This window comes from Cervus elaphus, chromosome 5 (assembly GCF_910594005.1).
Source record: "Cervus elaphus chromosome 5, mCerEla1.1, whole genome shotgun sequence".
NCBI classification, from domain to species: domain Eukaryota; kingdom Metazoa; phylum Chordata; class Mammalia; order Artiodactyla; family Cervidae; genus Cervus; species Cervus elaphus.
In genome coordinates this window covers 123,184,368-123,196,433 of record NC_057819.1, presented here as the reverse complement: position 1 = coordinate 123,196,433, position 12,066 = coordinate 123,184,368, and the positions used below count along the sequence as shown (strand labels likewise).

Below are 12,066 nucleotides of genomic sequence, written 5' to 3'. Positions count from 1 at the left end.
TCTGCCACCAACAGGCCGTGGATGCTGAAAAGGCCAAGAAAATCATCTTTGTGCCTGGTGAAACATTATCATCCATCCATCATTCATGCATTCATTCATTCATTCAACACAACATTTTTTGTGCCTCCTATCACTGACTGCAGCCTGTCCAGGCCTCCTGGGCAGTAGCTGGGCTGCCTGAGTCAGAACCGTCTAGGGTACATGCTGGTCATGCCCACACTTCCCAGGCCACTGTCCAGCATGCGCTTTCACTGAGGGCCCCAAGAACCCCTCACTGTGGTGAAGTGCTGTTGAGGATCCAGTTATCAGGCACTGTTTCCTCGCTGCTCCCAGGGAAGGAAAATCCTGAGCAGAGACCTGTTTTGTCCAATCACTGATTCTCCACCCAGGCCTGACAGGATGAGGCCCAGAGCTCTACAATGATAGCGATGGGGACTGTGCCTCTTTACAGGAGTCCTGGGAGAAAGCTTCCCAAGCACGAGGCACCCTCTGTCTTAGGTGGACCAGCAAGACCTCAGTCATCTTCAAAAGAAGAGCTCCAAAGTTGGGGAGGCAGCCCTGATGCCACATGCAGCCCTCATGGCCATCCTCTCCTCTCTCTCCTTTCAGGGCCCCTTCCCCCCACAGGCCTCCAAGTATACAGTCAGGGTTCCCCTTCTCACACCTCTGCTGTGTAAGAGAACCCCGCTGGAAGCACCCCAGTGGACTTCATGGGGCCCAGGTTTCATGGCAAGAGACCATGGGAGTGTAGAGGTGGCTCAGACTCTCCCCAAGCACCCTCCCTGCTGCCAGCACTGCACCAGCACTGGGGCTATAAAACTCCTAAATTGCATAAGGGACCCCCCAGCCCCAGCAGATATCATTCATGCTAGTGGTTTTCAGCCCATGCCCCCACCCACCCCACCAGCCTTCACCCAGGCCCCCTCCTCCCAGCCGGCATGATTAGCAATGACTGCATCGTTGGGAAAATTATTAATTTCCATCCATCAAGTTTTCTTCTGGGAAAGTTTGCCAATTAACTCAGCAGGCCAAGGTGCCCAGAATAAAAAGGAGAGGGAGGCAGAGGCCTGGGACAATCCTTGCGGGGCGGGGGTGGAGTCCATGAGCCTTAGGAGTCCGGAGGGTGAGGAGGAATTAGGAGGCTGCTCCCCAGCCCCCAGGCACCCACCTGTGGGAGTGAGCGGCAGGAGGGGCCAAGGCTGCCTTTCTCTGGTTTTCCTGGCTGTGGCTATGTGATGCTAAAATCAGGGGATGTGTGTGTGTGTGCGCGCGGCGTGCGCGCAGGTGCATGTTGTGGGGGTGCATGTTGCTTGTCAACCTGGGCCAGGAGCCCTGGCTTTGACGGTGTCCACGACAAAGTCACTTGTCTAACACTGGGTGTCTGAACGGCAGACGCTGATGGCCCAGGACCCTGTGATCACCAGGGATGGAGTGGGTTCCAGGCTTTCTGATGTTCTGCACTACAATCCCCAGCCCTGGTCCTTCCCATACTTCCTTTCCCCCCTTTTTTTTTTGTCTGAAGCCAGGCCCCTCCACCTTTGAGGCTAACTTGCAAACTCTCCCACAGGTGTCCTCACCTCTCAAGTGTCTGCTGCAGTCTGTGGCTGGGCTTGGAAGGTTGCTGTCATAATCCTGGGTTCTCTAAGTGCCTGAGGTCTGTCTGTGGGTGGGGGGTGAAGGGGTGCAGAAGGAAACCAGGGAGACACACCTAGAGAGTGTCTGGGCTCTCAGGCCTTGGCAGTGCATATGCTGTCCGGGTTAAGCACACAGCACTGGGGACAGGACAGCTGGACCCTCCAGAGGCTGTAGAAACGGACATCTGACTCATAAGGCCAGGAAAAGGCGGACAGAGCCATAGCTGGCTCCTGACACAAGGAGCCTCCAAAGGCAACAGGCAGGCTACTTTGGGACCTGAGGAACCTGCCCAGCCGCAAGTGGGGTGGGGCGGGGAAGTCTCTGTGCCCAAGGTCCCAGGGTCCCCGGAGACAGTCCTGCCCAGCACGCTTCCGGATGTTTGGCTCAGGAGTGCTTCCCCGGCCCACTCTGCAGGAGCCAGGGACAGAAGGGCGAGGCCTCGGAGTCAGTTTCCACCGCTTTGTAAAAGGCAGCCCAGAATGTCCAGCTCTCGCCAACCTAAAGCCAGGGCCCACTCCTTCAGCCTCCTCTGTATTTTCTGCTGCTCCAGGTCGCATTTCATCTCAATCACTCCCTGTCCCTCCAAATGGATGGGCTGTGGCCCCAACCCCCTCAGTGATACCCAAGCTGCCCCCCTCCATGAAACCCCATAAATACTTAGAAACATAAATTAAAATAAACTGCATTTTTAAATTGCAAAATCAGGGCCATTTTATCGTTTTTATTGCATAACAACCATTAATGAACTATAGTCCCTGCCACCTTAATTGCCTGGAGACTAAAGTTCAATTCCTGTCTTCGCGCAGGCCGGGGACCCTGCGTCACAGAAGCCACGCACCTGGTGTCACACCAGGGTAAATACATTTACGGGCAGGATGAGGGGCTTCAAGGAAGGTCCTGCGGGCTCTGCAGTGTGGCCCCTCCTGAGTGAGAGGAGTCAGGTCTTCCTGGGGACCACTGGATACGAAGAGGCCTCTTCCCCTGGACCCCCTCCCCTCTCTATCCAAGGAAGGGGGGAGATGCAGGCCCAGGCTGGGCTGTGTAAAAGCCCCCAGCAGCCCCCACACCTTCACCCGCACACCTCCAGTGAGGCTGATACAGGGAGGCCCAGACCAGCCACACGCTGCAATACCCACTGGCTGGCCTTGCTATCCCTGGCCCCTCCTGGGCCCGGCCTCGGCCATTTTCCTGGGCTTCTTGCCCCAGTGGGGGAGGGGGCCAGGAGGGTCAGAGTTCCCCTCTGCTTTCCACTCCAGGTAGCGGGGTTCCCTAGGGGTGAAGCTGGAATTGGGGTCATGTGTATAGTTAGCGGCCAGAGTACGTGCCCCCCCCGCCCCCCCCCCGGGTCAGACAGGTGGGCCCCAGACTGCTGCTGCCCGCTTGAAGGCGAGATTCAGCCCCAAGGGTGGAGGAGCAGCATCAGGGAACAGGACTTCACGCCCAGCACACAGAGTGCAGAGGCCAGCAGGGGACTGAATCCCTCCCCAGCTCCCTCATACCATCCCTCAGGGCCCAGGCCCATTAATCTTTAACTGCCTCTGATCTAAAGCTGACCCCCAAAGCAAACAGGGATAGGATTCCAGGGGACAGGACACCGCCCCCCCACCCCACCCCCAGCCCCCAGTGCAGGGGGCGGGGTGCTGGAAAGCTCTATCTCTTGTCCCTACCCCCACGGATGCTGGAGGAGACTACTCCCCAGTTCAGGAAGCTGTGACCTCTCTCAGGAGTGATGGGGGCAAGGGCAGGACCCCAGGGTAGATTTGGGAGTCAGAGTCGAGGTAGATTTGAGAGGTTCTGAAGGACGAGGAGGGGGCTGGGGCCAGAGTAGGGGAATTGGTCCCACTCCCCACAGAAGTCTCCTTAGCATCCTGAGGGCAGAAGCGTCCCTAGAGAAAACAGGGGAGGGGGCACTTCCTCCAGAAATCCGCTAGTCTATTGTTACGCTTTCTGAGACCAGGGAATTTTTCCAGGAGGTTGCAACAACCAAAAATAATAATAATAACGCCCCTCCCCCAGCAGCAGGAATTCTGGAAAAAAAAACCAACCCAGCTGCTGCCGCTATCAGGCCGAGGAAAAAACAAGGTCAGACGCTGAGGAGATTTAATTTAAGGCGCGCACCCACAGCCCGCCAGCCACGCACCGGAACGCAGGCCGTCCTCTGAGCGCAGGATGCGGGGTTCCCGGCCGCGCGGATGCCACGTGGAGCGCCCGGGGGCCCTTCAGGCCCCGGGAACACGGGCTCGCGCCTGGCTCCCCCGTCGGAGGCTGGGTCTCGGGTCAGAGATCGACCTGGGAAAGGATGGACCGCACTCAGGAAGAGAGGGTGGGGGCTAAATCTGGGCTAAAACCACCCAGTAAATGAGGAAGGGGGGAGAGAGGAGAAGGGGACAATGCGGTCGGGAGAATAGAGCCCGATCCTAATGAGAAGTGACAGTAGAATGGGCCGCGGGCGCTGGCGGGCCAGGCCCGGGCAGGGCCACCGAGTCCCCCATCCCCCCACGGTCCTCCGCCAGCCGGGCGGGCCGTGCCGGTCTCCACCGCCGGGAGCCACTGTCAACTGCTGGGCGCGGAGAAGGCGGCCTCCGGGATCTGCACGGAGGCGGGGGGTTGGCGGGCCCTAGACAGTCCTGCGCGTGATGCCCACTCCCCACGGGACAAGGCGGGTCCTGGAGCCAGCCCCTGCGGTCGCCCTAGGGCAGCCCTTGTGGTCGAGGCGGGCGCGGAGCGGGCCCAGCGGGAGTGCAGTTGTTTTGCACTAAGTAGCGTGAGCCTGTTCCCTTCCCGGTGTCCCGCCGCGGGCTCTGCCAGGGGGACGCGCACCGGGCTTTCCGAGGGGCGCTTTCTCCATCCCACCAGCGCTGTCGGGGGAGGCTGTCCGGTGCCGGGGGCAAGCGGAGGCTTCGGCCCTCCGCGGGAGCTCCGAGGGCCCCGAGACTGTGGTGCCTGGGCCGGCATTTCGACTTTTCCAGACTCCGAGGAGCGGGACCCCTATCCTTTACGGGTAAATGGCACCGCGTGCGCACCGCTAGCGAGGCCAGCCGGCCGGCCTGCAGGCACGGGGGCGATGAGGCCGGCTGCCTCGCGGAGCCCCCGGCCGGGTCGCGAGTGGCTTTTCCCTGACCGCCCCCTCCCGAATGTGAGTTCCTGTCTCACCCGCAGAAATCAACAAATAATTCTCGGTATTTCCCAAACTGGGGAACCGAGGGTGATGAAGAAGGATGGAGAACAGAGGGGACAGGGTCGAACCCGTTGTTTTTTTACTTAAAAAATTATATATTTTATGTCACAATCGCTTTTCCTTAAGACCACAAACATCCAATTTGGCTTGGCGTAATAAAATCAGCCGGAGCTCCCTTAAACGGAGCCATTCCGGTGAATTAAGTTGTGAAATCTAATCTATTATATCCATAAAGGAGAATGCTTTCATTGTAAATTCAGGTTATAAAGAAACTATACCTGGGCCGCCAGCCCTCCTTTCGGATTTGCTACTCGAAGCCTTATCAAATTACTTCAAAATGTTGGGCTACCCTCTCCATATCTCATGGCAATAGAAATTAAACGTTGCAACATTTCTTATAACACTATGAAAAGGTAAAAAACAACTGCCACAACAAGGGGGTATAGTTAAAAAAAAAACAACAAAAAAGACACCCCCCCCCAACCTCTTCCCTTCATTGGAAAGCTCGGTTACTATTTTCCCAATTAATTCAAGTTTTTTAAAACGATCTAAACAGGCCGAGACTTCTTTCATGTTCTCTCCCACCCAGGCTGGTCGGGGGCACAGCTCCCGGGTGGATCGCACGTGGGCCCGAAGACCTCTGATGCTGGGACCTCTGGAGAAGGGTGCAGAGACCTCTAGGCTCAGCTGAACCTGCATCAGCGGTCCGCACCCACAGCTGGCACACCTGAGCCAGGGAGGGGGTCCTTGGAAGCCAGGCTGGCTCTCCTGACTTTGGTGCCTAGTACACAGGCCAGGATGCCACTTGTCTCAGCAGTGGACTGGCCAGACAAAGGAGTCGCTAGTGAGGGGTTAACGGCCCCCCCAACACATGCCCCTTTTTTGTCCTCCCCACCACAGCCTCCTGAGGCAGTTCAGGTAGGGGAATACAGCACCCTTGTAATATTTGTTAGCAAAATGGGTGAGGGTGTTTGCTGCCCTTCCTCGAATGGGGGTCTTGGGCCCTGGTCACTCGCTGGCCAGACCACCCCTTTCCCCTACCACACCTTCATTTCTGAGAACTCTGCGCCAGGCAGAAATTGAGGCCCCTGAGGACTCTGTGAGGAGATCGGTAAGTTCCCAAATTCCCAGAGAACCAGAGGACACAGCTTTTGTCAGGCCCGTGAAGATTTATGAGGCTCCATCAGAGCGTCGGCCAGGCCTCACTGAGGCCGCCAGCCAGCGTGCCCGTCTAATCTTTGATTTCCATCTAATTATTTTTTTCCTGCCACTTTCAACTCAGAGTCCGGAGTGGCAAACAAAGGGAAAAAGATGGGGGATGGGACCGCCAGACAGTGGTGTGGGGTAGGTTCCGGATCCCTCAGGACCCTGGGGGGGCACCCCTTAATGCCCCAGGCTCCCAGGAGGGCGGATGAGGGTGACTACTGGAGCTGGGACCACAGGGGGACTTGTTCTCTGGCTAGGCTCACCCCCAGTCGTTGGCCCAGAGTTAGTGGGAGTAGGGTTCTGAACCCCAAGCAATCCGCAGGGAAACTAGTGCGCCATAGGGAAGTGCTTCAAGGGAAGAATACCTGTTAACGATCGCAGAAAGAAAAAATACTTTCCCCTAAATTGCAATTAAGGGGGCTATGGAGGGATTCCACAGGTCCAGTACACCCAGCCAGAGGCCACAGATAAGGCAGAAGGAGGCGGGAGTTTTCTTCCAGAACGGAAAAATGCCTGCCCAAGCCGGTAAGAAAAAGTGAAGCTCGCATTTTTCATGTTAAAAGAAAAAAATACAAATGGAAAATGATTTTAGTGGTCACCACCCATAAGTCAACTAAAAACAGGCATAATTAGAGTGTGGGGAATCCAGGGGGCCATAAATCTTCGACGCCTTTTCCACTGGAATCGGGAGCCTTTTATGGCTTGTTGAGTTTTAAGTATTTCGAGAGAAGTGAGGTCCCGGGCTTTGGTGGATGCGGGTCTGTGTCGGGAGCGCCACGCCGGGCGAGCAGGGACGGGCGCCGCCGGGACACCGCGAACCTCTCGGTTCTTCCGGGGAAGGTGGAAACTGAAACTGTGCGCTTTATCCCCAGGAGAGGCGTTTCCCGCCCACCGGGTCCCTCGCTCCCCAGCCCGGTAACCGGGCTTGCCCAGAGCGGTGGAGGCTCGCGAGCTGGGTATTGATACACATGCGGACTCTGGGGGGTTGATTCTTTTTCTTTCCAACCCAAACTCCGACGGGAATACTCGCTGGTGCGCGGGAACTGGGAGGTTTTTACAGCGGGCCCGATTTGAACCCTTTCACCTGGGCCCTTTGTTCCGACTTATGCCGGGGGTGGGAGGGGGGTCACGGTAGAAAATGACACAAAATTAACCCCTCCCTTTTAACCATCAAATCCCTAATTTTCAGTCTTCCCCTAAAGGGCAAGCAATACGTTTCACTCCATGGGGTATTTTCCCCCACCGGGTGGAGACCAAATTGCCAATTTCTCATCGATCTAGCCCTCTTCTTTTTCTGAAACAATCTCCAAACGAAAATATCCCATATCCAAACATCACCTAAAACTCCATTAATCAGGTAAGAAAACGGGAAGAAAGTGAAATGTGCATTCTTTCTCTCAAAGTCTCCCTAAATAAAAGCGCGCCCTTTCCTTCAACTGTCTCCAACCTTCCCCTTTGTTGTAAAGGCTGTCCCATCCTAAGAACTGGGGCGGGGGAAACTAGAGATTCACATTCGGAAGAGTTCTCCCCAGGAAACGATTCTCCTAAGACTTCTTTTGTTTGAAGTGGGCATGGGGGAGGGGAGGGAGCCCGCCCCAGGCCAGCTAAAGGGCCTCCTCAAACCACCAAAAAGCAAAGCCCAAGGGCCTCCCCTAACAGGCAGGTCCGGGACTCGTGTGGCTAACTACTGGACAAGGGGACCTGTCCGCCTAGCGCGGGATCAAGGTCGGGTTTCCCCATCCCGAGTTGCCAGCGATCGTCCCTCAGAACTGAGCGGCCCCGCTTGAAAATCCCTGGGGTTCCAGGGGTTAGGGGTGGGGGAGACTGCACAAAGCCCTATAAACCCAGCCCCGAGGCCGAGGAAGGGCGCATGGTCTCCTCGGCAAATTAAACGCAACCTGGAGGAAAGGGACAGGCTTTTGCAAAGAGACATTTCCTTCGAGCCCCGAGGTGGAGTAGGAGACAGTCCTCTGACCGAGGCCACAGGTACAGACTAAGCCAGTGTCTACCCCGAGTTCAGCAGCCCTCCCCGAGCCCTGCAGAAAGACACGTGTGCAGCGAAAGGCTCTTACACACCAGCCGGGTTTTTATTCGTTCCCTACCCGGAGTGCGCTCTGGGCGCGCGGGAAAAATGGAAAACGCACGTACCTGGCGGCGCTCCGAGGGCGGCCTCGCGGGCCCGCCGCTGGCGAGGGGGCCCCCAGAAGCCACTCCCCGCCCGGCCGGTCGCCCCACGGCCCATCCCTCCCTCCCAGGCGACGCACCCCGCCGAGCCAACTCTCCAGGAAGCGCGAGGAGCTTCCTGTCCGCGCGCCGGACACGTCTTCCAGCGCCAGGGCCCGCATCTCCTGCCTGCGAGCGGACGCGCAGAGGAACCCCGAGGCCCAGCAGTCCCGGAGAGGGGCTCCAAGGCCAAGGGGCGGCGCGTCCCGCCGCTACGCTGCGGCTCGGGTTGCACGTCCAGACCTGGGTCCGGGCACGTCCTTCTCGACCCAGGTTCCCGCTTTCCCACGTTCGCGGCCGAGCTAGCGCAGACGGACGCGGAACCCTCGGGGAAGACGAGGAGGCAGCAGCGGCCGCGGTCCGCGCAGGAGCCCCGGGGCGGGAGGGGTGCTGGGCGGAGGGGCGGGCGGGTTCCCGCCGCCCCGGGCCCTGCGGCCGCCGCCCTCCAGGGGCTCTCGGCCCCGCCCCCGCGGAAGGGCCCCGCCCCCGCCTCCACCCGGCCTTGGAGTCCTCCCTCTCGAACACCCCCGCTCTCCCCCTCCTCGCCTTAAACCCCTCGCCTCTCCCCCCCGCCCCCGACCTCGAGCCCCCCAGTCCTCCCCTCCCTGCGCGGCTCCGTGCCCCCGCCCCTCCCTTGCTGCTTCCCCCCATCCTCGCTCTTCCACCCCTCCCCCACTCGCTGTCCTCCCGCCCCGCCCTCCCTGGCTCAGTCCGCGCCCCCACCCCCGCCCCAGCCTGTGCGGGTGTTCCCCCGGCTCCCGCCCCGCTCTCTTTTTTCCCTCCCCTCTGGCCCCCTCCACGCCTTCCCCATCCTGTTCCCGGCCCAATCGCCGCCCGCCGCCGCCGCTCCCTTTGTCTAAGCCGCGGCCGCCGGCCAATGGGATCTCGCGGAGACGCGGGTAGCGCACGTCTGAGCCAATGGGCTGGCCGGACGGGTCGAGGAGGAAGGCGCCACGGACCCAGAGTCGTAAGCTGCAGGACGGCGTCGGGCAGGCCTGCGCCCGGGCCCAAGCGGAGCTTCGAAAGCGGCTGACTCGCCGCCCAAGACCCCCGCGCGTTCTACCTCCGAATCCGCTTTCCGGAAAAATGCCCTGGAGTGCGGAGGGGGTGGGGGTGACACCGCGTGGCGGCTCCGGAGCGGGTCCCCAAGGGCCCAGGGGATTTGCTTAAGAACCGCCCGTCGCTTTCTTCCCTGGAGTCCGCCGCGCATATCTCTTCCGGGACTTGCAAAGAAATGCAACACTCCGGAAGGGAAAAAGGATGCTCTGAGAGCGTCCCGGGGCCCCGGAATGGGGCGCTGCTCAGGGGCTTCGCCACCCGGAACTGTCTCCTGGGATAGAGTTGGGGCCCAGGAGCCAGTCCTGGCCTCACTCCTTGCCTGGCGTCTGTCTCAGGGTCACCGCAAATGAACGGTGGCCCCTGTCTTCCCGGGCTGGGTCATACTGAAGGGGAGAAAGACGCCGCCCCGGGACTCTGAGATATGGACCTTCCACGGCTGGGGCTGCAGGTCTGCTGCACAGAGGTGGGGTTCTTCCCAGCTTACGGGTGGAGGAGGGGGTCACAGCCAGGGCCTCTGCCTGTGCCCTCACCTGAGCCCTATGGTGATGAGCATAGTTCTGACCCTTTAATTACTTCCCTGCTGCCGCCCCAGAAAGGAGGAAGGTAATCCCAAATTACTAGTTCCCATCTTTTCATTAAAAGCAGGTTGGCTTGCTTTTAGAGGAGAAGTTGAGCCCAGTGCAGTCCTGCACCTTCTTTGAAAGCGCCAGAAAGACAGGGGAAGGAAACACAACCGGTGGTCCCAGGCCTCAGGAAGGGTGGCTTCTAAACTTTTCTTGGTCTCCAAGTAAGTAAGCAAGTGTTAGTCACTCAGTCGTGCCAACTCTTTGCGATCCCATGGACTGCAGCCCACCAGGCTCCTCTCTCCATGAAATATTCCAGGCAAGGATACTGGAGTGGGTTGCCATTTCCTTCTCCAGGGGATCTTCCCAACTCAGGGATCAAACCCGGGTCTCCTGCACTGCAGGCAGATTTTTTACCGACTACAAGCTACAAGGGAAGCCCTTGGTCTCCAAACCTCTGTTCAAATTTTGATGACAAATAAGAGTAGAAACTGGAGCAAAAGATCTGGGGTTGATTCTGCTTGAAAACACTGGACATAGAGGTGGGGGAGGGACTTCTTTTCAGGATCCTGTTGGTCCAGGAGTGAGCTGAACCTTGTGTGTGGGTAAGATGCCAATGGCAGAGGGACCTGCCCTGTCACAAATGTCCTGGGACCTGCTGGGTTTAGCCTGAGAATTGTCAGTGTCCACATCACTGGGCTGCTGCCACCAAAGTTACGGTCCAGTTTCCTATTGCTAAAGCCACTAGTCAGCATCAAGGCACCACCTTGGGGTTCTCCCAGTGACCCCTAAGGCACCACCTTGGGGTTCCTTCCTCCAGGGGTCATGGGGATCCTGAACTAGGCCTCAGGAGGCCAGCAGCAGCCAGGTGGAAGCAGGCAGCCCCTTCCAGCAGCCTGCCTTGGTCCAGACCACATTGCAACTGGCAGACCCATCACAGGTCCTTGGAAATTCTGCTCCCAGGGCCTAAGCATCCAAGGCTTGAGAATTGGACTGGTTTAGATGCCTCAAAGAGATCAAAAATCAAGTTGATGGTCCAGATGCTTCCTAACAGTCTGTACTCTACCCTCAATGCCTAGAAATGACAGAAAAATGAAAAAACTCACTATAACCAGGAGAACAGGAAGGGTTCCCTTGAAGCCCAGATATCCCAAGAAATTCTAGGGGTGGTGGGTGGTTCCTCTGGCTCCAGGGAAGAAACTGCTGGCAGTTGATGGGTGGCTTTGAGGCAGCAGCTGAAGGGCCCTGAGGTACTGTCAGGGTGATGCACAGCTTTATCTGAGACCAACCCCACCCCAGCTGTGATAAGCAGCAGGCAGTAGACAAAGGGGAAATTACATTAATGAACACCTAGAAGAGCAGGGAACCACATGTCCCCAGAATGGTCACTCATGCCCCCAGAAGCTGGTCAGACCCACAAACACAGTTTCGAGGCCAGTAACCACTTATTGATGGACGAACAGGAAACCTTGCATGTGAAGAGCAAGCCACAAATGAAGGATTTCGCACGAGGTGGGGCTGAGATTGCAGCTGTCCACAACCCCCCCCCCACTTCCTCCCAAATTCCTTCCCATGTGCTAATGGGACACCACTGGTCCAAGGAGGGTGAGGGAGCCCTGAAGCAGTCCTGAACCCGCCCACATCCACTCTCAGAGCTGTGAGTGTGAGCATCAGTGACTGTTGTCTAAGACACAGAAGCTTTGGAGTGGTTTGTTATGCAGCATTGTTGTGGCAACAGCTGACTAATACGCCCAGTCTAACTAGTGCAGAAATGGGCTCCCAGGGAGCTGTTGTGACAAAACTCTAAAATATGCGGCGTTAGCTTAGTGGCTGGCTTGTGGATAGTAGGGAAACGGATATGGTGAGCTGGAAATAATAACGTGCTTGCCTTGTTATGCCAGGGCTAAACATTTGGGAAAACTGGGGAGGTGATAGGAAACAACCAGGGGAAATATAAATGGAAGAAAAGTATTTTAAAGATATTTCCGAAAATCAAGTCAATGTCTTAGGATATAAAAAAATTTGGATGCCAAGATAAAAACTACTCAATAGATGGGCTGAGAAGTAGAGTGGACACATCAAAGTGGTGAACTAGTGAGCTGGAAGGTCAAACTGTGGAATTCTCCAGAACACAGAGTCAGAGACCAAAAGTTATAATGTAGGAAGGAAACGTTAAGAAATGGGACATGAGCCCAGTTTTCT

General features: G+C 57.5%; 1 protein-coding gene across 1 annotated transcript in view; it reads right to left on the bottom strand.

Moving 5' to 3' along the window:
• The window catches only part of LOC122693263 (collagen alpha-2(I) chain-like), a 31,821-nt gene extending 22,369 nt beyond the window's left edge, over positions 1-9,452 (bottom strand). Inside the window, exons 1-4 of the mRNA XM_043900804.1 lie at positions 9,306-9,452; positions 9,045-9,237; positions 8,168-8,788; positions 3,776-3,924 (exon numbers count right to left, since the gene is read on the bottom strand). Of these exons, the coding sequence (XP_043756739.1) occupies positions 3,776-3,924; positions 8,168-8,788; positions 9,045-9,237; positions 9,306-9,452 (1,110 nt within the window). The remainder of the gene's footprint in view (positions 1-3,775; positions 3,925-8,167; positions 8,789-9,044; positions 9,238-9,305) is intronic.
• Between the last annotated feature and the right edge of the window lie 2,614 nt (positions 9,453-12,066).